The sequence below is a fragment of the Oncorhynchus keta genome, chromosome 13, assembly GCF_023373465.1.
Source record: "Oncorhynchus keta strain PuntledgeMale-10-30-2019 chromosome 13, Oket_V2, whole genome shotgun sequence".
Lineage (NCBI taxonomy): Eukaryota > Metazoa > Chordata > Actinopteri > Salmoniformes > Salmonidae > Oncorhynchus > Oncorhynchus keta.
The window spans coordinates 50,423,719-50,450,436 of NC_068433.1; the positions used below are offsets into that span (position 1 = coordinate 50,423,719).

Consider the following 26,718-nt stretch of genomic DNA (forward strand, 5'->3'; position numbering starts at 1 on the left):
GCCTTACTCCCCCCTAGCTGAGATATCTACTGCAGCCATCACCCTCCACATACAACACTCATTCTGCCAGTTACATTCTGTTAATGGTCCCCAAAGCACACACATCCCTGGGTCGCTCCTCTTTTCAGTTCGCTGCAGCTAGGGACTGGAACGAGCTGCAGCAAACATACAAACTGGACAGTTTTATCTCAATCTCTTCATTCAAAGACTCAATCATGGACACTTTTACTGACAGTTGTGGCTGCTTTGTGTGATGTATTGTTGTCTCTACCTTCTTGGCCTTTGTGCTGTTGACTGTGCCCAATAATGTGTGTGCCATGTTTTGTGCTGCTACCATGTTGTGTTGCTACAATGTTGTTGTTATGTTGTTTTGCTACCATGCTGTGTTGTCACGTGTTGCTGCCTTGCTATGTTGTTGTCTTAGGTCTCTCTTTATGTAGTGTTGTCTCATGTTGTGATGTGTATTTTTAATCCCAGGCCTCTGTCCCCGCAGGAAGCCTTTGGTAGGTCGTCATTGTAAGTAAGAATTTGATCTTAACTGACTTGCCTAGTTAAATAAAAGGTTAAATAAACAGAATAAAATAAAAATTGTGGAGTAACTATAATATTGTTGATCCATCCTCAGAGATGGAGAAGAGGTAGTCATTCAAATATCATGTTAAACACTATTATTGTACAGAGTCCATGCAACTTATTGTGACTTTTTTAGCACATTTTTACTCCTGAACCCATTTAAGCTTGCCATAACAAAGAGGTTGAATACTTATTGACTCAATACATTTCAGGTTCAGTTAAAACATAATTCCACTTTGACATCATGGGGTATTGTTTCTAGGCCAGTTACAAAAGATCTATATTTAATCCATTTTAAATTCAGGCTGTAACGCAAGTCTCCCTCAACAAATTATATTTAAAAACAAGTTTTATTAGATATAATTACTGGGAATAAATATAGTGTCATAACACATTGTACACAGAGACATCTAGAGCAGTGAACTTGAACCTTTTCATATTCTAGGCCAGGCCACACTACTGTGCCAGCCTGGTTACACATCCATTGTAGTTGCTAAAACTTCTGGAAAGGACCTTGTGAAAGCCAGCTCCGTACGGTTAGGGTTAGCACAACAGTGTGAAAAGGGTATGAGTATGCTTAGTTCCTGGAAGTCAATATCAATACCATTTCCACTGACTTCAAATGTTACTGTCAATTATAAAGCACAGACATGTTTTGCAGGAAGTCAAGGAAGGAAGACAAGCATTTCGCTACACTCGCATTAACATCTGCTAACCATGTGTATGTGACAAATAAAATTTGATTTGATTTGGTTTGGCCTTTTATTGGACAATGTAACAAAGGTAGATCAGACAACACAAATCAACAGACTCAACATCCAAAGTGACAAACGCACCAAGAGGTTTTCATAAAGTGCTGACCAAGAAAACAGACAAAGTAACTTAGACATGAAAACCACATTGAAAAGTAAAAATATGATCAATGAAAAGACTCAGATGACAAAACAAATTAAAATCTAACTCACGATAAACTTCCGCCTCTGGAAAATGATTAATGGCTTTGCTTGTCCCTTAGTTGCCATCGCCTCTACGAGTTCAAAGGGCGTGTAACAGGCATATTATCAGTAGTAATTCATTTGAGATTTGACCATGTAATAAAAAAAATAAAAAATAAAAAATTTAAACTCGGTCCGAGCGCTTGTACTTTGTGCAATTTTCATTTGTAGAAAAATATTAAAACCCTAGTTTCTAGTACATTCTAACACCACTCAGCAACAGTCATTTCTAAAGGCACACGGGAAACATTCCAACAGTGCTTAATTTGACCTCTAAAATGGAAAACACCCCATCATCATCATCATCCAGTCTGTGAAAGTAAAACAAATGTCGATATTCAATCAAACCTCCATCAATGAAAAGCTTATCCACACCGAGGACAAACATTCAGTCCAGTTATATTTCCTGTCAAAAAGTTGGTTACAATAACCTGCTTTGTAACGAATAATTAACATGTTCAATGTGTGCTGCCTTAGTTTGCTCTGCTTTGCACAGAAATTACCCTTTCTGAAAAGAAAATGCCAATGTTTAAAAAGTATAACTTTTATATGCAGAGAAAAATATGTATCAGATGGACAAAGATGGAGCCCTCTGTAGAGAACCTCAAGACCAATGAATAGTTAGAAAGCTTTCAAAAACTCAAAAGGATAAGAAAACAAAAGGCTGTTGATGGGATGTTGGTTTACAACGTTTCCATTGAGTGTTTCGGTGTTAGGCTTAAGACTGAATTGAGCTGACCTCAGATAAAATCAGTATCATTCACTTCTCAACCCATTCAAAGACAGCATAAAAACTTACTTATTGTCAAATGCTATTGAAGCATGAGCTTTTGACAACAGGACAATTAAATGAGACAAAGTAAGTAACATTTAAAAAAATCTGACCAACTGAGAAATAAATGTAAAAATGTGAGCGGTGCAAATGGCGTTTTGAAAGTTAAACACTAGCTTGTGTGTTGACAGTTGCTGCATCTATACCCGGTTGGGTATATATTTGTGTGGACATTGGTGTTCTGCTGAATCCTGGTTGGGGACTTATTCAGACAAATACCGTGATGGAAGCACTAATGTTCAGTAGGACAGTACAGTCCTTCCCAGTCACATTACTATGTCCCCCAACTACGTCTCACGTCTTCTGATGCCTTCTGCCGTTCATTTCAAAATAAGGGTCCTCGCTTTTGTTCTTGAGTTGGGTCTTCTTTGTGAGAGCAGTGTTCTTTTGGGAAGGGAGGGCTTTGATGTTGGGGCTGGTATTTTGGGGGGCCGTTTTGGTGGGCAGCGGTTTGAGAGAGGGGGTGATGGCAGAGGGCGCTTGCCTCCGTACTGCCCTCTGGGCAGTTGGTACCGTTCTCTGGTTGGTCTTGCCAACAGCGATAGAGCCACTAGGGACCACATGTAACCGCCCAGTGGTGCCGCCACGTAGGGGCACAACCACTTTGGGGACGGCCCTGGTTTGGGCCTGGCTTTTGGCTGTGGTGTCTTTGCTCTTGGGGAGCGAGATGGTGGATTTGGGCAGGGCTGTTGTGGCAGTCCTGGGGGTAGGGGTTAGTGTCCTGGTGGGTTGGGCCGTTGCCGGCCTGGGTGTTTGCACAGTCACACGGGGGGTTGGACGGACCCGTCTGGCAGCATCTGGACGAAGGCGTGAGGCCGGGGAGGCGGGCCGCCTCTGAGACAGACGGCGTTGAGTGGCGCCGGTTGGGGGTCGACCCTCTTTCTGGAAGGGGACCCTCGATGGGGCTGTGGCGGGGCGTGGCACTGTGATGGAGGTGTGGGTGGATGGAGTGGAGGAGGGTTTAGGAAATTTACAGGAGGGCTCGGGGCACACAGGGCTACGAGGCTGGGAGAGGGCGCCGCGAGGGGACGGCCTGAGCTTCAGCTTGGGGGCAGAAGGAGCCACAGCTGGGGAAGAAGAGGAATGGAGCAGTGGTGCAGTCTGCTGGCTCTTGCCACTGTGAATGGAAGGGCTTGGGGCCTGCTGCGAAGACAGGGTGGGCGACACAGCAGCCACCTTCTTGGGGATTGGCAAGGGCTTCTGGGTGGGCTTCTTGGGGGAGGGAAGGGGCATCTGCAGGATCTTTTTGGGTGCTGCGGCTGCTTTCCTGGGCAGAGTAGGGGTCGAGACGGGGGTGCAGGTGGCTTTGGAGGCCGAACCAGAGGAAGACGAGGAGGAAGACGAGGGGATGAGGTTGACTGCAGCGAGAGGGTCCATGTCAGGTGGAGGGGCTGCTGCTGCAGAGCCGTGGACCAGTGGACCCTTCTGGTATGCCAGGATCTTCTGCTCCAGAGTGGTGAACTGGAGCACCCGGCCAGGGTCGTACTTGAGCAGGAAACCCCTTAGGGTGTCCCAGCCACCCCCCACACGCACCATCACATGCTTCCCATGCAGCATCTACCACAGTGAGAGAGAGGGAGAGACAGGGATACATGTGAGACATTGCAGTTCGTCTCTTTAAAGGGTTAACATGGTTATTTTTTTTACTTAACTATTCCTCGAGACCGGCATCTACACTCACTCCTACTACTACTACTTTACCACCCACTACTCACTCCTACTACCATCACTACTCACTCCTACTACCACCAACTAATATCTACAGTGCTGCCAACTACTATCTACAGCCACCATCTATTTTCCAGCTGCTGTTTGATGGAAGTGTTAAGGCTGTACCTTGGCCAATAAGGGTGTAATCCCTCCTGTAGGTCCAGTACTAATGAGATCCACTCTGCTTCCATAATGAGCTTAGGGAGTGATCTGCTGCTGTGTGGAAACGTGAGACAGACCTCTCCTCCTTCCTTTATCCTACACCGCTATTTTAAACACTTGGCACAGTTTTTTACTTTCCAGTTATATAAGCATTTTATCAGCCTTAAATACCCAACATCGGTACTAAGCTTACTTTTCCAAAATGTCTAAGTCTACAGAACTATCTTGTAGGTTGGTCTCCAGTCTACAGGACCATCTAGTCTACTGGTATATAGCAGGTTGGTCTCAAGTCTACAGGACTATCTAGTAGGTTGGTCTCAAGTCTACAGGACTGTCTATATAGTAGGGTTGGTCTCAAGTCTACAGGAATATCTAGTCTATATAATAGGTTGGTCTCAAGTCTACAGGACTATCCAGTCTATAGTATGTGAAGGTATAAAAGGACCAGACAAGTACTGACCATAGAATTAGGTCATGTGTAGTAATTTAATTTATACGGTGCTGACGCAGCCAAACGTGTGCCAGGCACCGAGACTGAACCTTTGGATTAGTGGCCAGGTAATGAATGAGGTTACGGTGGAGAGATGTTTCCTGGTCTCTTGGCAGAGGACAGAAAGGGTGTGTCACTAGCTACAGGTCTAATGCTCACTTAGCAGTGGAATTGACCCCAACACTGGTGTTCAATATTTGGGAGTGTTCAGTGTGTCACTATACAGTGTGTGCTGCTCACCCGGATGAAGAGGGTCTTGTCTCCCAGCCTGTAACGGCCCTCTGACAGGTATTCAATAGATACTCTCTGGGAGCAGTTACACGGCGGCTCGTCCGTCAGATGTTGCTCCTGTAACACAGAGGGAGAATTAACATGGGCCTATAGAGTCCTGGCTAAGGAAGCAAGAACATGAGAATGAAATGTTCTAAAACATTGAGAAACCCTGTTTCATTAACCCATCACCTAAGGATAAAGCAGAGTTGCTAACAGGAAAACTCAATGAACCGATGAACTCAACTGAACCAATTTTAAGTTGCAAAGACTTGAAAGGCTAGAGAGCAGCACTCAGTAGCAGCCTCTGAATACTGTAGTTTAAGAGGACCGCTTTGGCAAACACACTAATCAAAGGCTAAGTGTCATGCAGCTTAGGCTGTGGACACAGGAAGCGTTCTGATGTCCGTTGATGTTGTGACTGCGCTGCATTGGTGCCACAGGCTACAGAGTCACATGACCCCGGATGGATGGAGCATCACAAGGACCATAATGACTCATACAGCCCTGAGCAGCGAGGCAACTAGAGCCACTGCTGCCACCATTTTGAATCTGATGAACTGGGTCACCAACTAACTATTTTAATAGAACAAGAGATGAGATGAAAGTAGAGCCGAGTCACTATTTAGTCAGTACAAATTTGACAATAGCAGTTTTAACTCCTGGAGTGACTTACCCCAGGCTGGTAGAGGCCCCCATGCTGGCAGCACACCGTGAAGGTTTTGACTGCAGGAGCAGGCTCTGTAGTCTTCAGCAGGGTCTCCTCCAGCTCAATCTCCTTCTCCAGTTTCACCAGCACCGGAGGCTCCACCCCATACCTATGGAGAAAAACAGATCAGTTCAGTGCTCTAAAAGGACTGTTAGGAATGGAAAAAAAGATGCCACACACAATAATTTTTCCTGCATTGTCCATCTTTCTACCCCAACATACCACATTGCATAACTACAGGATCAGTGAAAGGTCAAAACAAAACGTGGTGGTCATATTCCAGAATGATCTCATCTTACATTTGTCACAGTGCAACACCAACAGCACACATAGTGCCAGTCAAAAGTTTGGACACACCTACACATTAAAGGGTTGTAATGTATCAAACAACACCAAGGGCAACGTAGTAATGTATTAATCAACTCCTAGGTAATTAACTCCAAGGATAATGTCGTAATGTTACAAGAGTGGTGGAGTGGAATGGATTGGACCCTACCTCAACTGTACAACCATGGTTCTACTCCACTGATTACACAAGACTGAATGGGTTTTGGTTTGATTGATAGACCTGTGATACCTGTCACAGTGCAACACCTACAGCACATACAGTGCCAGTCAAAAGTTTGGACACACCTACACATTCAAGGGTTTTTCATTATTTTTTACATTGTAGAATATTAGTGAAGACATCAAAACTACGAAATAACACATGGAATCACTGTAGGCGTGTCCAAACTTTTGACTGGTACTGTACATCATCTATCAACCAAGGGAAACTTACTTGGAGACGATGCGGCCGATCTCTAGCAGACACAGACACACCTGCCGGGGATCCTTGTGCAGAACTGCGAGACACAGAAAATACATACTGTAGAGAGACGACATGGTTGTATAGTATAGTAGCAGTGTCACAAACCCATTACTTATAATGAGAAGGTGTCCACATAAAGAACTTATGTTAATTGCTCTCTATGGTGGATCCTATTATGTCATTAAGGAGGATGGCTTAAACAAAAGCCAGAAAATGGCTTGCAGTGGAGGCATCTGCTCCGTTCAGTCATTAAAGGCTTACAACTCAGCCCATGTTCCTTTGAACCGATTAAGCTAAGAAGCCATTAATCAACTCCAAGGGTAATGTTGTAATGTATCAAACACGAAGGGCAACATAGTAATGTATTAACCAACTCCTAGGTAATTAACTTCAAGGATACTGTAGTAATGTTACATGAGTGGTGGGATGGAATGGGGTTGGACCCTACCTCAACTGTACAACCATGGTTCTGCTCCACTGATTACACAAGACTGAATAGGTTTTGGTTTGATTGATACCCGTGGACATTCGTGCTAGAATGCTAAGCTAACTAGAGGCTGCCGAGAAAAAATAACCCAAAATATGCACTTCAAAACTGTCTGGAGCGATGGCCGTTTGTGATTAGCTCCTACTTGCTGTGTCTACTGGTCAGTACAGCCTCCCCACCAACTAAAACACCTACCTAGGCCCTCCGATTCAAACAGGTACGTCTCCTCCACGCCTATGTGGCGACACCAGCCCAGGAAGTTGGCAGTGTTGTCGCGGGCGAAAAATGACCCTGGAGAGGCATTGCACTTACATGCCACCTTCTTCATGGGAAACAACTGCAGGGAAAGGCATTCGAAAAGTACAAAAAATTAACCACACATGCATTGGCATCACAGTTGACATATGACCATTCTTGGTTAGGTAATATTTTCAAATGGACAGAAAAACAAATAATTTCAGAACCAAACACAACAACTCTTTTCAGATGGGAAACAGACCACCAACTCAAACTACCCTATCCTTACCACTCTCCCCACTCCCCTACTTTTCATTAATATCCTGTTCCCACCGCCATTCCTCTCATAACAGCTCACCTTGCCCATATCCGAGGCCATGCTCTGAGAGATCCTGCTCTGCAGAGCTCCAATTAACCGACACAGCTTCACACCGTTGTTCAGCTCCTCCATGAAGCTCTCCGCTCTCACCTCCTCTCCTGTGTATCAGAGACAGAGAGGAAAATATTAGCATGAGTATGTTTGAGTGTATGAGTGTGTATTGTTGGGAGTGAGGGGTGAACGACAGGGCAAGACATTTAAGGCCAAATTATTAACAAAAAATGAAGAATTCTAGGCTGCACATCCAACAAACTTCCATTGCCAGGTTCAGAGTACAAATAATGTCACGAACAACAACGACATACTTTTAAAATTATTTTCCCTCATGACCCTCCTGGTCTTACCCAGCATCCCGGTGAGCCAGATGGCCAGGTCCTCTTGCATGGGTACAAGTGTGGCTTCGTGGCGCACGGCCAGCCACTGGTCATACTGGAAGACATCGGCCAAGCCCGGCCCATGGCGCAGCGTCAATGGGCTGCGTGGACTCTGCAGGGGCGTGTCAAACTTCTCCCCGAACCACATCTGCAGGGGGGGCGAATATAGAAAAAACACATTGAGTGACAAACTACCACCAGCTGGTGTCGTTACTATGGGAAGAGGGCAGAAAAAGGTTTTGGGGGCTGACAATTAAATCTTCCGAGCATATCGCTTACATTCATCCGTCATTCAACCCTTCCATTATATTACAAGTGGTGTCAGCCTGGCAAAGGAAATGTGTCATATTTTCAGAATGGATTCCAGCACTGTAGTGATTGTATCCAAATGCTCGTAGACTAAAGGAGCTGCACGGATCACTGGAAGTGGGTTTAGACACGGCTGGCAGTGGGATAGGATAGACCAGGGGGAGAAATCCGAAATCCTTCACTCACACAGGCTACTAGAACTCAGCCCCTGGCACAGACTGTGCTTTTGTCAGAGCAAGAATAACATGATTGAAGGATATACATTTTCAAACATGTTGATATTCATCAGTATACAATTTCGACATTTGGACAAAAAAAACAATCCAGCTACACTAATTAGATTGAAGTGTAAGTAGACGGAGGAAAGGTTTCCTTGGAGATTGAGCAGCGTTTTGTAGGACTCTAAAATGGAAGAAGAATAGAAATAGGATATTGTCGAGACAACCAAGTCCTCTGAGACGGCCTACTAGATGTCTGCGGTGACATTCCACTCGCAGTGAGGGAAAGGAAATCAGCTGAGGGGAGGAGAATGCCTGGAGGCTGGAACAAGCCTTGTATCCTACAGTCACATCAGATCAACCTCCAATCATACACACAGCTGACAGTATATCCGCTATCGCTTCCTCTCTCCCACACCCTCATTGGTATATCATGATTGAGACTTTCCCTGGGTTTAGCCTAACAGAAAGGCCTCGTTTGTTCTTTGGGAGTTTTTCCATGACCCCATTTGAATGACTCCCAAACTTCAGTGGGGGAAGAGAATGGGGTGAGTCAAGTTATCACTGCTGGAGATATCAGATGTCACAGAAAACATCCCAGACTGACGAGAGTATGAGAGAGAAAGAAAATATGAGAGAGAACGTGGGTATGAGAGAGAACGAGAGCAAGTAGGTGTGAGATCGAAAGAGTGAGCGTAAATGGCCCTGCTCAGTAGAAAGTATTTAAAATTCTGTCTGGTTCTCAAAAAGAGATACATTTAATTAATACAGAAATAAGAAAACTCCTCCTCCCCAACCCCCTCTCCCCTGTGTTCTAAGGATAAAGTGCCTGGCTGGTGCTCTGGGCAAGGCAACCCCACAACATATGTTGTTTTCCGTCTTACTCGTACCAAATATAGCTAATTAGAGAAAAGGCGACGAGGAGGGGAGTGTTTGAGTTACATAAACATGTGGAGATTACCACCATACCATTGGGGATTACCCGTGGTGACCTCTCCAGCGTCACCTGACTGGATGCAGGTTTCACAGAAATTAAAGCTTTAGTAGCCCTCACGTAGGCTTATTGTAGTTAGACATCAATTCAACTGATCCTTTATGGTAGTACTTGTGCAGTAGAATACCTACCACCTTTCTTGTGTCCAAATAAAATTGCTAAATGGTTTTGGGTACTGTGAAAACTTTAGACTCCTCCCAAGTACATGTTTAGCTTTCAGAATAAGGGTGTAGGGGTAGCCTGTGTACAGGCAAGTAGACTAATTGTGGAAACAAATACCGCCTATTCCTGGTAAATGTAGCACATAACAGAGGGAGATTGTAGAAGTTTTAACCATTGGATATTAAAGCTCCCTCTTAATGGAACATAGTTAGGAAAGGGATTTAAAAACAGCAAATCTACATTCCTAATGAAGCCACCAAATAGCCATTCAGGATGATGTGGATCGCATATATGTACACATACTCGGCCTCTTGATTGCATGTTGGTGTGATCACAAGACAGACACCAAGCCAATGAGTTTGAATACTTCTCAAATGCATCCTTTCACCCTTCCTTAACAGAATCACATGATTTGAGTTTTCGCACTAAGTTTCCACTATATTGCTTTCACTAATAATGTCACATCAGATTAGTGATGGTGAAAAAGATGTTTACAGTCACATATCGCAATATTTATTTGCGCTGTACCTGCGCCATAACTCCAGGATTTTTCATCCTATATCTTGTTCTCCATCTTTTAAAAAAATAGTGAGCCAACATGTTCTCAGCACTTTTATTTCCCTGATCAACACTCATTTTCTCATGGCTCTCTATCGTCCCTCTGCAGCAGACATAGGGTGAGCAATATGTTAGGAACAGCAAAGCATAATAAAATCATAGTATCGAATCGCATACACATTGTATCGGCACCGACGTATCATGATAATATTGTATTATGAGGTCCCTGGCAATTCCCAGCCCTACATCAGATCAGTGATAACGTCAAGGACGAGAGGAAGGAAGGATTCAAACAGGGCCAGAGTTACACCTGCTAGTCGTGAAATCTTCCCATGGTTCTCGTTGACCTTTGACCTAGAGAGTAGAAACCCCCACTGCCATAACCAAGGTCTGAGTTTTAGTGAGGTCTGGACAGGGGGGAAAGATGAAGCTCATTTACTGCATTTCTATACCATTTAAAAACTACAAAATGCTATATGAAAAACAGCAAAAAATAACCCTAGCCATAATCACATTCCCTTCAGTCCATCTACAAACACATAGCCTATTACCTATACAATTAGCTGCTAAACATTAACCAAGCACCGTTATTAAAAACTACAATTTAATATGTTACAGAGGGATCTGTTTGCAGCAAAAGTATTTTATTAACAAAAAGTAAACAAATGAGTTTGCTTTACAGAACTTCTATTTCAGACCATTTTCTGCAATTGTACACATTTTGCCACAGGGCGGGAATTTTTTTAAAGCAAATTTTCTACAGTTCTACCATGTTAATTTAATATCTGAGTGAGAGTGACTAACAAAATAAATGGGTGCCCCCTGGAGGTCAGGGCCCCTGGGCATGTGCCCTGTCAGTAATTTAGCCATGATTACTACAAGTTTAGTTAGCTGGCTAAATTAACTAATTTACCAATCAAAACATTTTTACTGACTATCAGTGAGTAACATAACTGGAAAACTGCTGATGTACATCCAAGTTTCAAAATTGCACTTAGTGTATTCCACTATCCTAACTCAACAGTAAATTGAGATCCTCTACGACTGTGTGCCCCCCAAACAATAAATCAAATAGTTAAAAAAAAATATATATATTTAACAAAAAATGTACGAGATCCAGACTGTGTCCTCATATGTAGTACGGCCCTGCCCACAGGGTCTTATTGGCATCCTCAGATATCAGACGGCCTTGAGAGCAAACAGATTATGTTGCTGGAGATAAGACCAGTAAAAACAGTAAAGCAATTGGTGTCAGTCCGCCTCCTGAATAGACTAGCTACACCAGGAAAGTGTTCAGAGATTTTGAATGACTTGTGAGGGGGTCCTAAACTGACAGGGAAAAATACATTGAAAAAAAAAACAACACAATTTTGCTTTGCCATTGTATCCAAGGCATTTTGCTTACACCTGACTGCTACTCCTATCCTTTAAATATGTAAACACAGCAGGGATAGGGACCACGGTATGAGAAGAGGTCTTTGGACTGGGCCTTTGAGGGAAACGGAGTTACCCCTTCTGAACAAAAAATTCCAAAAATTCTTGTATGTGCGTGATAATAAGTCATTTTCTTACCTGTATGCCAGCCTGCACTGCCATCGCTGCAATCAGAGGAGATTCACCTTTTCATCCTGAAAAAGACATGAGGCTATTAAGTATAAAATATCTAGAAAACAGCATTGGAACATGGGCCACAGCACAGAGGGTATCAAATCACCATTCTTATAGGAAATAGGGTTGAGAGTTTGCTGCCTCCTTGATCTTGCTTTGTGATTATATACCAATTATGACAACACATTCAAGCATTCAAATTCGATACGTGGCTCACGCATCATCATGTCCTATCCACCACGTGCTAACAAAAACAACACTTCCAGAAAATCTGAAACATCTGCAGCTGACACACATGGTGAGGATGATACAGTCCACAGGGCTGAGAAACATCTGGCAGTAGCAACCATCTCTGTATATTTTGTCATTGTAACTTAGCTCACTTAATAGTAGAGCTTCTCTCTCATCTAGGTAAGAACACTTTTCAAACACACTCAACTAAAGGGCTGTTTAGCATGTCGTCTGGAAAGTTCAAGAATGGGATGGGACAACACTGATTCAGCATCAGTCCATGCTATCAATTACACCTTCCAGCCTTAACAGCTTCTACACCCAAGCCATAAAACTGGTGAACAATTAATCAAATGGCCACCGGACTATTTACATTGACCCCCCCTCAATTTGTTTTGTACACTGCTGCTACTCGCTGTTCATTATCTATGCATAGTCACTTCACCCCTACCTACATGTACAAATCACCTCCACTAACTTGTACTCCCGCACACTGACTAGGTACCCCCTATATATAGCCTCGATATTGTGTTACTTTTTACTGTAGTTTATTTGGTAAATATTTTCTTAACTCTTCTTGAACTGCACTGTTTGTTAAGGCCTTGTAAGTAAGAATTTCACGGGAAGGTCTACACTTGTTGCATTTGGAGCATGTGACAAATACAGTTTGATTTGATTGTAAAGGACATGAGTCAAGGACCATGTGCCAAGTAAATGACATGATATAGGTTAGTGACAAACGAATGAAACTATCTAGATTAGCTTTAAAGCGCTGTGCTTTACCTTAAGAGATTATGACTCAAAGATTGACATGTTTTTTTTATGACTAAGCACACATACATACATACATACATACATACATACATACATACATACATACCTCTCTCAAGGTATTAGAGTGGCCATCACAAAGCCCTGACCTCAATTCTATAGACAATTTCTGGGCAAAACTGAAAGTGCGTGAGAGAAAGGAAGCCTACAAACCTGACTCAGTTACACCAGCTCTGTCAGGAGGAATGGGCCAGAATTCACCCAACTTATTGTGGGAAGCTTGTGGAAGGCTACCCGAAACATTTGACCCAAGTTGAACAATTTAAAGGCAATGCTACCAAATACTAATTGAGTGTAGAGGTCGACCGATGATTTTTCAACGTCGATACCGAATATTGGAGGACCAAAAAAGCCGATACTGATTAATCTGACGATTTTTACTTATTTATTTGTAATAATGACAATTACAACAATACTGAACACTTATTTTAACTCAATAAAATCAATTTAGCCTCAAGTAAATAACGAAACATGTTCAATTTGGTTTAAATAATGCAAAAACAAAGTGTTGGAAAATAAAGTAAAAGTGCAATATGTGCCATGTAAGAAAGGAACGTTTCAGTTCCTTGCTCAGAACATAACATATAAAAGCTGGTAGTTCCTTTTAACATGAGTCTTCAATATTCCCAGGTAAGAACTTTTAGGTTGTAGTTATTACAGGAATTTCCCTCTATACCATTTGTATTTCATTAACCTTTCACTATTGGATGTTCTTATTGGCACTTTAGTGTTGCCAGTGTAACAGTATAGCTTCCATCCCTCTCCTCGCTCCTCCCTGGGCTCGAACCAGCAACAAAACAGCCACCATCGAAGCAACGTTACCCTTGCAGAGCAATGCAATGCTTGACGCACAACGAAGAGCTGCTGGCAAAACGCACAAAAGTGCTATTTGAATGAATGGTTACGCGCCTGCTTCTGCCTACCACTGCTCAGTCAGATACTTGTATGCTCAGTCAGATTATATGCAACGCAGGACACGTTAGATAATATCTAGTAATATCAACCATGTGTAGTTAACTAGTGATTATGATTGATTGTTTTTTATAAGATAAGTTTAATGCTAGCTAGCAACTTACCATGGCTTATTGCATTCTCGTAACATGCAGTCTCCTTGTGGAGTGCAATGAGAGAGAGGCAGGTTGTTATAGCGTTGGACAAATTAACTGTAAGGTTGCAAGATTGGAACCCCCGAGCTGACAAGGTGAAAATCTGTCGTTCTGCCCCTGAACAAGGCAGTTAACCCACCGTTCCTAGGCCGTCATTGAAAATAAGAATGTGTTCTTAACTGACTTGCCTAGTTAAATAAAGGTATATAAAAAAAAAAACTAAAATCAGCAAATTGGCACCCCCCCCAAAAAAATTGATTTCCGATTGTTGGCCCTAATTAATCGGCCATTTTGATTAATCGGTCAACCTCTAATTGAGTGTATGTAAACGATGATGAAAGAAATAAAAGCTGAAATAAATCATTCTCTATTATTCTGACATGCCACATTCTTAAAATAAAGTGGTGATCCTAACTGACCTAAGACATGGAATTTTTACTAGGATTGAATGTCAGGCATTGTAAAAAACTGAGTTTAAATGTATTCGGCTAAGGTGTATGTAAACTTCAGACTTCAACTGTGTGTGTGTGTGTGTGTATGTATGTATATAACACGCACAACTATATACAATTAAGAATGTAAAGCTCTCCCTCTTCCTCCCAGGATGTAGGGGATTACCCAGACCCATCCCCTTGGCCCAAAGGATGTGTGTGTGTGAGAACGAAAGAGCGAGAAACAATAATGAGCTATAATAGTCTCTGACACTTTAGTCCACAAGAAAACACAGCCCCCCAAAAAAAAAAAATTGCTCCCTTTCTCCCTCAGCAATCCACCCAAATCCTCTTCCCAGTCTGTTCTATAGGATAGAGACTGAGAATGTAAACTTCTCTACTGGGCCGAGCTCCAGTACTCAAACGTCACCATAGACCCGAGTGGCAGGCAGCACAAACTAAAACCCTAGCACTATGACCGCATTTCAATGTCATAGATAGGGTTGCAGAACTTTCAATAAATTCCCTGGTTTCCCCCGAAATCCCAGATGGGGGATTCACCGAGTCCGGAGGGAAGAAGCAGAATATCTAGAATCCTCCACCAGGATTTCTGGAAAACCAAGGAATTTATTGAAAGTTCCCAGAAGTTTGCAACCCTAATCATAGATCCACATTTCAGCTACTTAATACGCTGTTGTCATTTCAAAGACAGCTCTTTACGTGCACAAACAAAAATGTGCATTCAGTTACTCTGACACAGCGTGAGAGAAATCAATCCATGTCTCATCTGTGATGCATTGCTCTCGGCAGAGAACAGGATGACAGCAGTGCAGACAAGCAGAATTACCTTAGGACAGGAGGAAGACAGTAGTCATGTATGAAAAGAGCTGCGTAGAACCCCCAGAAAGTCGGAAAAACCAGTCTCCACCCTGCTTCTGACCGGAAAGCAGAAAGCGCAGCACAAAACATGCAGGCTCCTACTGGCTGGTTCCAGACTTCAGAGTGTGTAATGTCGACAGCCAGAGAGAGAATGACAGAGGGAGGAGAGAATGGAGGGAGGAGGGAGAACATTCACTAATGAAGTGGCTCTGCTCAGCGCTGCGGAGGCCCCTCACTCCTGCCACAGCCAGTCCTCCTCTCACAAAGCACCCATTGTTACACACCACACCCCCCTCCAGCCACCCCACACATCCATCATCCCAACTCTGCAGCCTGCCCTGGGAGCTCCCTGCGAGGAGCTAGTGGAAATGGAGGGCTAGGGGCAGGGGAACCAGCCACTTCCTCATCCCATCCTCCTTCCCCAAGCCCCACTCTAAAAAACATGATCGCAAGGGGAAAGTTTGGTGTGGGGAAGACTGAAGAGGAAAGGGCAAGGGCCAGGGTTCAAATTGCACATTGTGACTGTCCCAAAGTTTGCATTGTCTAATGCTTATGCAGGTGCCCAGGTCAGTGCACATGTCCTGATTTGCTAGAAGGTGACAAGCACTGCCATAGTTGGAACCCTGGCAAGACTTGCTCCTGGAGCAGATCAGTAGGTCTAAACTACTGGACAGTAGACAAAGAGGGGGAGAAAGAGAGAACGGGGTGACTTTCAATTTGAGTAGGGAGGCGTATGGGGCTGACAGCAGAGGACAAAGGGAGCACTAGAATCTAGAATGTGCTGCATCTGGGGCCCCAATGCGCGAGCTGAGAGAATGCCTCCCCGTGGGGACCAAAAGGGCAGCATGTGCGTCCACACCACCACCAAAATGCGAGGGAGGGAGCGAGAAATGAAAAGATAGCCATTCAAAAACAGAATGTGTTTTATGCTGCTGGGTTGGCTGAAGTGAATGTGCGAGTGTCTGAGGAAAGGGCAAGGCTCGACACTTGACAAGGGCCGCTGCCTCGCACATTCCACAGTGGTTACTGAAACACTTGAACAATGCCTGTTCGCTCTTGGCAGCCCTGTTCAATCAAACTGGTCTTCCAACAATGACCTTTGGGTCCAGCATGCATTTGAGCTAGTTTTTGCTTCATAATGTAAACCTTGTTAGGTACATTATTATACATTGGCACATTGTTGGGTAAATTAGATGTCTTTATCTTCTTTGGAAAAGGACCAGTAAGTAAGCATTTCACTGTTAGTCGACGACGCATGTGAAATAACATTTTATTTGATGTTGATTCATGTGTTTTGCTTCTGATAGAACCGGGGTGTAAAATTACAAATCAAAAACCTGACAGCTCTTTAAATTAATTGAAATGGTGAGTCTCCCTTTGTGAGTGAGTAAATGGGAAGGTTTAACGAAGTAGAGGGACATGAGCCAAGCCTCTCTGTAGTCCTGAAGATAAACATACACAGATGGATGAGGGATCAGTAATCATTTAAGAGGATCAGGGGCTATTCCAGACATGGACGATCCACCCTCACCGATCACAATACTACAGACAGCACGTGGCACATGGATGGAGCTGCAGTCGGAGTACATCATGTGTTTGATGTGCATTCACAGTGGATTGTAAAGTGTGTGCGAATTAGTGAGTTAGGGGGGGGGTGATATGCGTATTTACCAATAGCATGGAGCAGCTGCACAAGTCTAACGTAAGAGTGTAAAGGGGCTGTAAGCCAGCACATGGGGCCATAACCTTTTTCATTTGAACCCTGCTCTCCTGCCCAAACGGGGTCTGCTCCACTCTTCCCAGAGACTACCAACTTCTCAATCATTTAACTTCTCCCGCTGAGACCTTTGTGTCTCAACTTAATTGGCCTGTCAGTTGAAGGTTTCATTCGGTGCCTCTCCATCAGAAATGGACCTTGTATCCATTATGGGAGTAGGTGCATTCAGGCAGGATTAGGCCTAAGTGTAGCGTACATCATTTAGGCTCAAACCCATGTCCTTCAATTAGAGTTGTCCTGAAGATGACGGGTCGCCAGGAAAGCCCCTCATCGGCTTTTAGGTGTGAACTGAGGAGACACCTGCCAATCCCACTTCATCCTGGTTTGATTAGTCTATTACTACAGCATGCACTTTGAGGCTGCTGGGAAGTTTGTCTTTTCAAAAAAAAAAAAAAAGAATGGAGACAGTCGCACTTCTGGTAGGGAGTAAAAATGTGTGGATTTATTGAAGTCCGAAATTGAGGCAACCAAATTAAAGTTATCAAAGGGAGCCAGCATTGAGTTAGATCTCCTATAGGGTGATTGTGCCAGTTAAGCTGAGGAAGGACTGGCAGCTTGCCCATTCATCGGGGGGTGTTCGCTCGCTGATTAACATAGGCTCATAGGCTAGCTAGGCCACTGAATAGCAAGTCAACGCAGATGACATCATCCCTTCAGAAAACAATATCCCAACTGAAGTAGCTAAGAATGTCCCGAAGACTGCCAAGAGCACTGATCTAACCTGACAGTTTCATAAATGTTGACATTTGCTTTAAATACATTTTCCAGAATGAATAGGGCTCCATGGCCATACTGACAAAGTCCCCATCAGGAAAGCCTTCTTTGATTGCCGAGGAGAGGGTTGTGATCTGATCATTGCAGTGATGGCAACAACTGCAGAAGCTGCTGTATTCAAAAATGGGTCAGTTGTAAGGACAAGGCAGTTAATGACCTCATCTGAAACTGTGACTGGATGATGTCAACAGAATAAAAAAAGGGGTTTGACTTAAAGAGGGTGTTGAGGAAATGTTCTGTGTGTATTAGGGTATGCTGAAATGCTCTGATGACAGGAACATACATATTTTTGGGGTTATCTTAAAAGGTATACAAGACTAGTTGTACCTTTCAAATTGTACGACTAGTGTTCTCCATTGTGCTAAAACTCAAAAAATAAAATCCTAAAAAAGGAAATTGGAACACAATGCAAGACCAAATATGGGCCTAAGACGTGTAGGCTAATTTGTAACCGGCTTTATCAAAGTGGTCAGATAAGCTGCTAGACGTCCGAGGCCCTGAAGAAGACCCTCACAGATGGTCAGGTAAGGAGGGTTACTTGCCTGTATGATAATCCCAGGGGTAGAGGGGAGTGGGACTGGGTAAACCTTTTCACCTTAACATGAAAAAAGCTCAGCCCTCAGTAAAAACAAAAGCTACCATAGACCCTGTTGTCATTAACTAATGACCTCAACACCCTTTCAGCATCCTCCTCTCATCCTGTTCATTGTTTTGAAACTGGACTCATCAACTGTCGTAGGAGTCCAAAGACCTCTAGAATTAAACTGTATATATTCACAGGACGCCTAAAAGAAACTCCTCTCACTCTGTCAATTAATCGATGTTCATTGATTCAGGTCAGCAAGGTAATTTCAGTAAGGCCCTACCTATAGAAGTAAGTCAACTCTTGTAATAGAAGACTCCAGGAAAATATGACACTCAAATCATGTCTGTTTTTATATCAGAAGAACTGAGAAATGTAATATTGAATGAGGTCATTAGCCACGAGGGTTCGGCAGGTAGAGAGTGAGACAATGGAGACGTTCGCTGTTAGCCAGACAGGCTACAGCCCAGCTGAAACCTGGCCCAAGGAGAAGACATTTAAGCCAACAGAGAAACATTTGTGCTGGGGAGACTATGAAATATTCAAATCCTTGGTGAATGCATCCTTTGAATGTGTACTTTGAGAACCAGTAGCCTAGCATGCCATATGTTTGGCAGAAAGAGAAGAACTTCTGCTGAACAAAGTGAGCTTAAATGACTGCCCTAGGGCAACACGCCAAAGTTACCACACCAACCAACCTATCCTGGAAATGAAAAAATTAAATTATCATGAATGTATGCATCACTGTGGGCACACTGCCTGCCCTCCAGGACATCTACAGCACCCGGTGTCACATGAAGGCCAAGAAAATCATCAAGGACCTCCATCTACAAGACGGAAAGTACTGGTGCACCAAAGCTGGGACCGAGAAAATGAAAAACAGCTTCTAACTCCAGGCCATCAGACTTTTAAATAGCCATCACTAGCTGGCCTCCGCCCAATACCCTGCCTTGAACCTTAGGGCTGCCGGCAAGTAAGTGACTATGTACATAGTTATTGAACACGGGTCACTTTAATAATGTTTACATACCATTTTACCCACTTCATACAGTTGAAGTCGGAAGTTTACATACACTTAGGTTGGAGTCATTAAAACTCGTTTTTAAACCACTCCACAAATTTCTTGTTAACAAACTATAGCTTTGCCAAGTCAGTTAGGACATCTACTTTGTGCATGACGTGTACATTTTCCAACAATTGTTTTATAGACAAATTATTTCACTTAATCACCATTCCAGTGGGTCAGAAGTTCACATACACAAAGTTGACCAGAAAATGTCCCCATGGCTTTAGAAGCTTCTAATAGGCTAATTGACATCATTTGAGTCAATTGGATGTGTACCTGTGGATGTATTTCAAGGCCTACCTTCAAACTCAGTGCCTCTTTGCTTGACATCTTGGGAACATCAAAAGAAAATCCAAGACCTCAAAAAAATTGTAGACCTCCACAAGTATGATTCATCCTTGGGAGAAACGTCCAAATGCCTGAAGGTACCACGTTCATCTGTACAAACAATAGTACGCAAGTATAAACACCATGAGACCATGCAGACGTCATACCGCTCAGGAAGGAGACATGCACTTTGGTGTGAAAAGTGCAAATCAATCCCAGAACAACAGCAAAAGGACCTTGTGAAGATGCTGGAGGACACAGGTACAAAAGTATCTATATCCACAGTAAAACGAGTCCTATTGTCGACATAACCTGAAAGGCCGCTCGGAAAGGAAGAAGCCACTGCTCCAAAACAGCCATAAAAAAGCCAGACTACGGTTTGCAACAGCACATGGGGACAAAGATTGTACTTTTTGGAAAAATGTCCTCTGGTCTGATGAAACAAAAATATAACTGTTTGGCCATAATGACCATCATTATGTTTGGAGGAAACAGGGGGATGCTTGCAAGCTGAAGAACACCATCCCAAACGTGAAGCACGGGGGTGGCAGCATCATGTTGTGGGGGTGCTTTGCTGCAGGAGGGACTGGTGTACTTCACAAAATAGATGGCATCGTGAGGATGGAAAATTATGTGGATATATTGAAGCAACATCAAGACATCAGTCAGGAAGTTAAACCTTGGTCACAAATAGGTCTTCCAAATGGACAATGACCCCAAGCATATTTCCAAAGTTGTGGAAAAATGGCTTAAGAACAAAGTCAAGGTATTGGAGTGGCCATCACAAAGCCCTGACCTCAATCCTATAGAAAGTTTGTGGGCAGAACTGAAAAAGCGTGTGCGAGCAAGGACGCCAACAAACCTGACTCAGTTACACCAGCTGTCAGGAGGAATGGGCCAAAATTCACCCAACTTATTGTGGGAAGCTTGTGGAAGGCTACTCGAAACATTTGACCCAAGTTAAACAATTTAAAAGGCAATGCTACCAAATACTAATTGAGTGCATGTAAACTTCTGACCCACTGGGAATGTGATGAAAGAAATAAAAGCTGAAAGAAATAATTGGAACTGTGAAAAACTGAGTTTAAATGTATTTGGCTAAGATGTATGTAAACTTCCAACTTGAACTGTATGTATATACTATATTGTAGTCAAGGCTCATCCTATAAGTAACTTTCCTATAACACATTTTCTATTCATATACTGTCCAAAGTATACCACACATTAGTAACACCTTCCTAATATTGAGTTGCACCCCCCCACCCAAAGGACACAACTGTGGGAAGTATTGGAGTCAACATCGACCAGCATCCCTGTGGAACACTTTTGACACCTTGTAGAGTCCATACCCAGACAAATTGAGGCTGTTCTGGGGGCAAAAGGGGTGGTTCAACTCAATATTAATGTTTGGTATACTCAGTGCATATATTCCAGACTGAAATTGCACATACTGATATTTCTTAATTGACGTGTGTATTGTTAGGTATTATTGCACCGTTGGAGCTAGAAACATCAGCATTTTGCTGCACCTGCAAAATGTATATGTGACCAATACAATTTGATTGTATTTCTTCAGTCACTTCTCCCTCTCCTGTAACTATTCCTCTGCCACTCTCCCACTGGTCCCAGTCTGGCCATTAGTCAACAGTACCCTAAATAAATGAGGGGAAAACCAAGCGGTCTTCATGATCTCCATTGCGTCCATGGCAGATAGCAGCACATATGGGCTCATGTGGGGGTTTAACCCATTAAGCTGTTCATATCTTATCTGTGGCAGTGTTTTTTTGGTTTGGCCTCCTTCTGGAGACTCCACTTCCCCAAAATGTGAGGCATAATGCCAGAGATCAGCCAGATGGTGATTACGGGGTAGAGGGGCAGAATCAGGGCTGTTTTGGGGGCGCACTCCTCGCGCATGCATGCGTCTGGATCCAGTCCAGATCTCAAGTATGACCCTATGCCTCATTTTTATTATTTCTGCACAGTTGCAGTTGCCTGACAAAAGCAGCACAAAGGGAAAAAATAATATTTGTGTGGTAGGCCTACATATGAGAAATACCTACATTACAGCTCAATTCAGATACAGAAATACGTATGTTAAAGAAACAATAAGCAGGTCTACTTGAGTTTCTAAAATGGGTATAGTATTTTGGATCCCTTTGCTGCTGGTGAAATAGTCTTCCTCAGAGGTAGCAGCACACACGTAAGCGAAGGGAAGCACCTGCACAACCTTGCTATTACGGTATTCCTCTAGCAGAAAACCAGGAACAGGAGATTTAAATGGACATAAAATCAGTCTGTAGTCAAACATGTTCTATCCATCTCAAGTTGTAACAGTAGGCTACATAGCCAGAAAAATGTATTTTCTGGTATAGCCTAACATCATGTAGCCTGAAAGTAAGCCATAAAATCAAGGGTATCTCCTTTCCAGAGAAAGGGTGGATGGTTGCCAGAAGATACAGACCCAGGGCTCGAAGCCTTGGGTCTGGACACCACCCTCTGCAACTGGATCCTGGACTTCCTACCGGGTAGACCACAGGCTGTGAGGATTGGCAACACCGCCACCCTGACTCTTAACACAGAGGCCCCCCCAGGGGTGTGTCCTCAGTCCTCTGCTGTACTCCCTTTTCACCCACAACTACATGGTTGCACAACACCAACGCCATCAAGTTTGCTGACGACACCACGGTTATAGGCCTGATAACCAACAACGAGTAAGCCAATAGGGAGGAGGTTAGTGAACTGGCATTGTGGCGTCATGATAACAACAACCCCCTCAATGTCAGCAAAAAAAAGGTGTTGATTGTGGACTTCAGGACACAAAGGGGGGGAAACATGCCTAGATCCACATCAACAGGACTGCAGTAGAGAGAGTCCTGAGTTAAGTTCCTCGGCGTGCATATCACTGAGGACTTGTCATGGACCAACAACACCACCACCACCACCCTTCTCAAGAGGGCACAACAGCGTTGTCTCTACTTCCTAAAAGGTGTCCACATGCTTCCCAGCTGAAACAGTTCAGTAGAATTTGTGCATATATTATGATGAAATTGTGGCATTTTTTCCCTGTTTTGTACTTCGGTGAGTGTTTTTTCAGCAGTTCGGGCACATATTTTTTCTGGAGGTAAGCCAAAGTTCTGAGCCGAAGTCTACGTCCCTTCGTCAGTGATTTGTTAACAGTAGGGACTCTTCAATAAAGTATTTTTTTTGTCATTCAACGAGATGACTTGTTTTCATGCACATTTTATCTGTTGGAAAATACTGACGAACACATGCTGACGAACACAATGATACATCGAACTGAAGCATGCTGATGAACACGAGGATACACCGAGCAGAAAGAAATACCACTGAAAACTGCCCTTTTCATCCTCGTGCTTGCTACCATTAGTCACAGTCAGCCAAAATGGGAAATTTTCTGGGAACACAAGTAGTATTTTAATCTTATTGATGGAGCATGTGGATAAAGGTCAAATTTGGAGTACAGTGGCATATCCCATTCCTGCATTGATGCACGTTTTCCAACTCATATCTCACTCCGGCTCAACTGTGTCAATGTAGCCAGGACATAAAAATGTATCAAAAAGTCACACACTATATACAAGCTCCCAGTAATATTTTGGGTAAACCACCAACGTTTCAGCATCACTGTGTCTTCTTCAGGGTCATGAATGTAGCCAGGACAAACATATTTTCATGATTTCACTAATATCATCAAAATCAATAAATCATAGCATGGTTTTGGGCTTATTCAGTAGTTTTTACCGGATAAAGTCGAATTATGTCAAAAGTACCATTTCTATTCATAAAAACAGTGGTCACAAGCTAGTCGATTGTGATCTTTAAGGCATTCCTAGTCGATCGCTAAACATTTCTGTAGAAAAGCTCATGTTAAAGGCACACTGGCTTGCAATGCTTCTTCCCCCCCGCCGAGTTGCACTGTTGGCGGTAGGTGCACAGGGTCGGTGTTTCTATTTTCAACCATTTCATTTGTCTGAAAAGACTAACTCTGCCAATCCTGCGGACCAGGAGATCTGTGACTACATCGAGTGAGCAGAATGTGCTGACCAATCCGATAGATCAATTCACTGTGCCTACTACAGCTTCCATGACACTAGGCACAAAAAAAGTTTGATACTAGCCTACGTGAGACTTCATAACTTTTAAACCCATGACCAGAGAGAGTGACTGTCAAAGAACAAAGCAAATATCTGCTGTTCATATTAGTTTTATTCAACTCTATTACAAAGAGCACTCTACTTCCACTCGCACTGCAGCTGCAATGAATGAGTAGCCAAGTGTATCGATAGCCCTGCATTTTTATTATTATTAGTAGCTCGTTGTGTCTATTTGAATATCGAGTATTTAACTTTCTCTGGTCATAGGAACAATTTGTGCCTGAGGCAGATGTGGTGCGACTTTAGTTTTTCCATCAGGTGGAAGGTAGCCTGTCCCCTCTCTCTGATCAGTCTCACTGGAGGAAGGAGAGCAGGGACTGTGAGCAGTGGACCCCTCTGCTGTTCTCACCCTACCTCCGCTGAGACTAATGCTGTCTTTGAAACAACTGGGAACTCGAGAAAAAAAAAAAAAAAAAAAAAAAAAGAGAACCCACTGGGGGAAATCGTTTTTGAACGGCCATCCAACTCGGAAACTCAGACATCTTTACAGAGCTCCGACTTTCCGACCTGAAGTTCACTGACTTCATGATTTGACCTTTGAGGCCAGACTTTTATGGGAGGAGCACGCAATTTATTTTCTAGCCACCATAGCCTGAAAATGACAGCTATGTTCTAAGTCCTCCTATGGACTGGCGCTTATGACAAAGACCGGTACTAAACCAAAGATAATAATCTGTTTTAAGGAATAGATTTAGTGACTTCTTGATTTATTTTATTTAACTAGGCATGTCAGTTAAGAACAAATTATTATTTACAACGACGGCTTACCCCGGTCAAACCCTAACCCGGTCGACGCCCTAAGGGACCAATCACAGCCAGTTATACTGCCTGGAATCGAACCAGGGTCTGTTGTGACACCTCTAGCGCTGAGATGCAGTGCCTTAGATCGCTGCGCCACTCTGGAGCCCTATAAACTGTGCGCGCAGTTGTTATAGTCATCATAAACGGATTACTATAAACTTTAATACTAACATCACCAATCTGAGATGAAAAAGGATGGGTATTTCCTGTAATTCGTGTGGTCAATTTTGTTGTTGTATTCTGTTGTAACACATTATGTCCATCATGAGTACATTTTAGTAATATAACATAATTCAACGTCAAAGTAATTCAACACTAATATATTATCATACTACTTTTAACCATGGAGTTTAAAAATGCCCGTAAACGCAATTTAACCAGGCACTCTAGACTAGAGCGTCCATAGGGTCTGTCCAGCAGGATGAATGTTTGACTACCATACTTAATTAATGTAACCACGATTGTGTTCCGACCTCAGTGTACACAAGGGTAAAAGGCAGTGTCGGTATCTTCTGGCAAGGTGGATGGTTGTCCAAGGCCAAGCATTTCTGTTCCTTGCAGTTTGTATCCATGGCAACATTTTCAAACACGCAGTCATTAGTAGGGCGTCTATAACCTGTGTGACATGATGATGCTCATTATGCAAGTTCATACATGGACACGTCGGCAAATTTAGAGTTTTCGACTTCTTCGCTCATTTCGAAATTTGTGTTTTAAAATCCTTTACCGAGGTTTTTCCAGATGTGTACGCCTAGTTGTACATTAAATGTAAAACAAGTTCAGTAACCTAAGCAGGCTACCATATTACACGCCTTTCATTAAAACCATGAGACAAAATCTAGTCTATTGTGTAGACTATAATAGGGTTTACGAACTTAGCAACTACATGAAATAGTCTTCCACTCGAGAGAAGAGATCAGCCACGGGGCACTTGTTGCTTCCTCGTGGGCTGAGAGAGGAAAGGACAGATTCGTTCACGCCACGGAAACAATAGTCTAGTGTTTACTCACCAGCAGCATATACATTACCTGTTCCGTCTCTCGTATAGTTTTCTTTGAAAGTTCCCAAAAGGTTGAGTTCTCTGTCATTAGTTGTCAGTTAACCCTCTCTCCAAACGTGCATGCACTGTTCGAAACAACCAACCAGAGCACAGCCGAAGCTCTTCATGGAAAAGGGGCGTGGTGAAGCTCCTGCTGGAAGAGCAGGTAGGCGGACCCAAATTACGCTCCAGGTGGTTTGGCTAAACTCACGAATAATATAGACAAATAAATAGTGTTTAAAAAAAAATATATATATATATATTTCACCTTTCACCAGGTAAGCAAGTTGAGAACAAGTTCTCATTTACAATTGCGACCTGGTTCGTGAATATATTGTGACAAATCAAACCCCATTTATGTTATGTTGTCATATTTGTTTACGATATTTTCAGCTCTCAATTACTTTTCCATCATAGGCTAACTTTGGACATTTATGGAGACTTCTGGGATATTTTTAATAATTATTGTTGTTGCAGACCTCTTGTTGCACACATCTTCAAGTCTTGTCAGTGCCAAGTTGTCACAGATCTGGAATACTGTAAATTACACACATAGAGGTTAGAGCGTTGGGCCAGTAACCGAAAGGTTGCAGGATCGAATTCCCGAGCTGACAAGGTAAAAATATGTCGTTCTGCCCCTGAACAAGACCACTGTTCCTGTGCGCGGTGGATGTCGATTATGGCAGCCCCTGGCTGGCTGGCAACCTTGGTTAGCGCGGAAGACACATTTCAGTTGAAAGCCTTTGTACTAGGTATCCCCCTTTCCCTTAAATGAGAGAGAGAGACACAGACACTCACTTGAAATGTCTCTATTCCTTTG

The 26,718-nt window shown here is 43.2% G+C and overlaps 1 protein-coding gene across 3 annotated transcripts; it reads right to left on the reverse strand.

The window, feature by feature from the left end:
- Nucleotides 1–1,311: 1,311 nt before the first annotated feature.
- Nucleotides 1,312–26,045, reverse strand: LOC118382306 (GAS2-like protein 3). 3 transcript variants are annotated; one of them, XM_052460602.1, is made up of 9 exons: nt 25,870–26,045; nt 11,843–11,898; nt 8,000–8,177; nt 7,635–7,753; nt 7,235–7,376; nt 6,523–6,586; nt 5,709–5,850; nt 5,003–5,110; nt 1,312–3,957 (listed from the first exon to the last, which is right to left on the reverse strand). In XM_052460602.1, exons 2-9 carry the CDS (start codon nt 11,864–11,866, stop codon nt 2,695–2,697), a joined length of 2,040 nt encoding a protein of 679 aa, XP_052316562.1. In that variant the 5' UTR covers nt 11,867–11,898; nt 25,870–26,045; the 3' UTR covers nt 1,312–2,694. The 3 variants fall into 3 exon arrangements, with proteins under 3 accessions (XP_052316562.1, XP_052316560.1, XP_052316561.1); XM_052460600.1 differs by having other exon boundaries at nt 25,888–26,044; XM_052460601.1 differs by lacking the exon at nt 25,870–26,045 and adding an exon at nt 15,325–16,890.
- Nucleotides 26,046–26,718: the final 673 nt, after the last annotated feature.

What these genes read in the sequence shown, in the direction of transcription:
- LOC118382306 (XM_052460602.1), bottom strand. Translation starts at nt 11,866, where the DNA reads ATGGCAGTGCAGGCTGGCATACAG. An exon ending in GTTTGAATCGGAGGGCCTAG is followed by an intron (nt 6,587 to 7,234) that starts GTAGGTGTTTTA and finishes TGTGTCTCGCAG; the next exon opens with TTCTGCACAAGGATCCCCGG. An exon ending in GGGGCCTCTACCAGCCTGGG is followed by an intron (nt 5,111 to 5,708) that starts GTAAGTCACTCC and finishes TCTGTGTTACAG; the next exon opens with GAGCAACATCTGACGGACGA.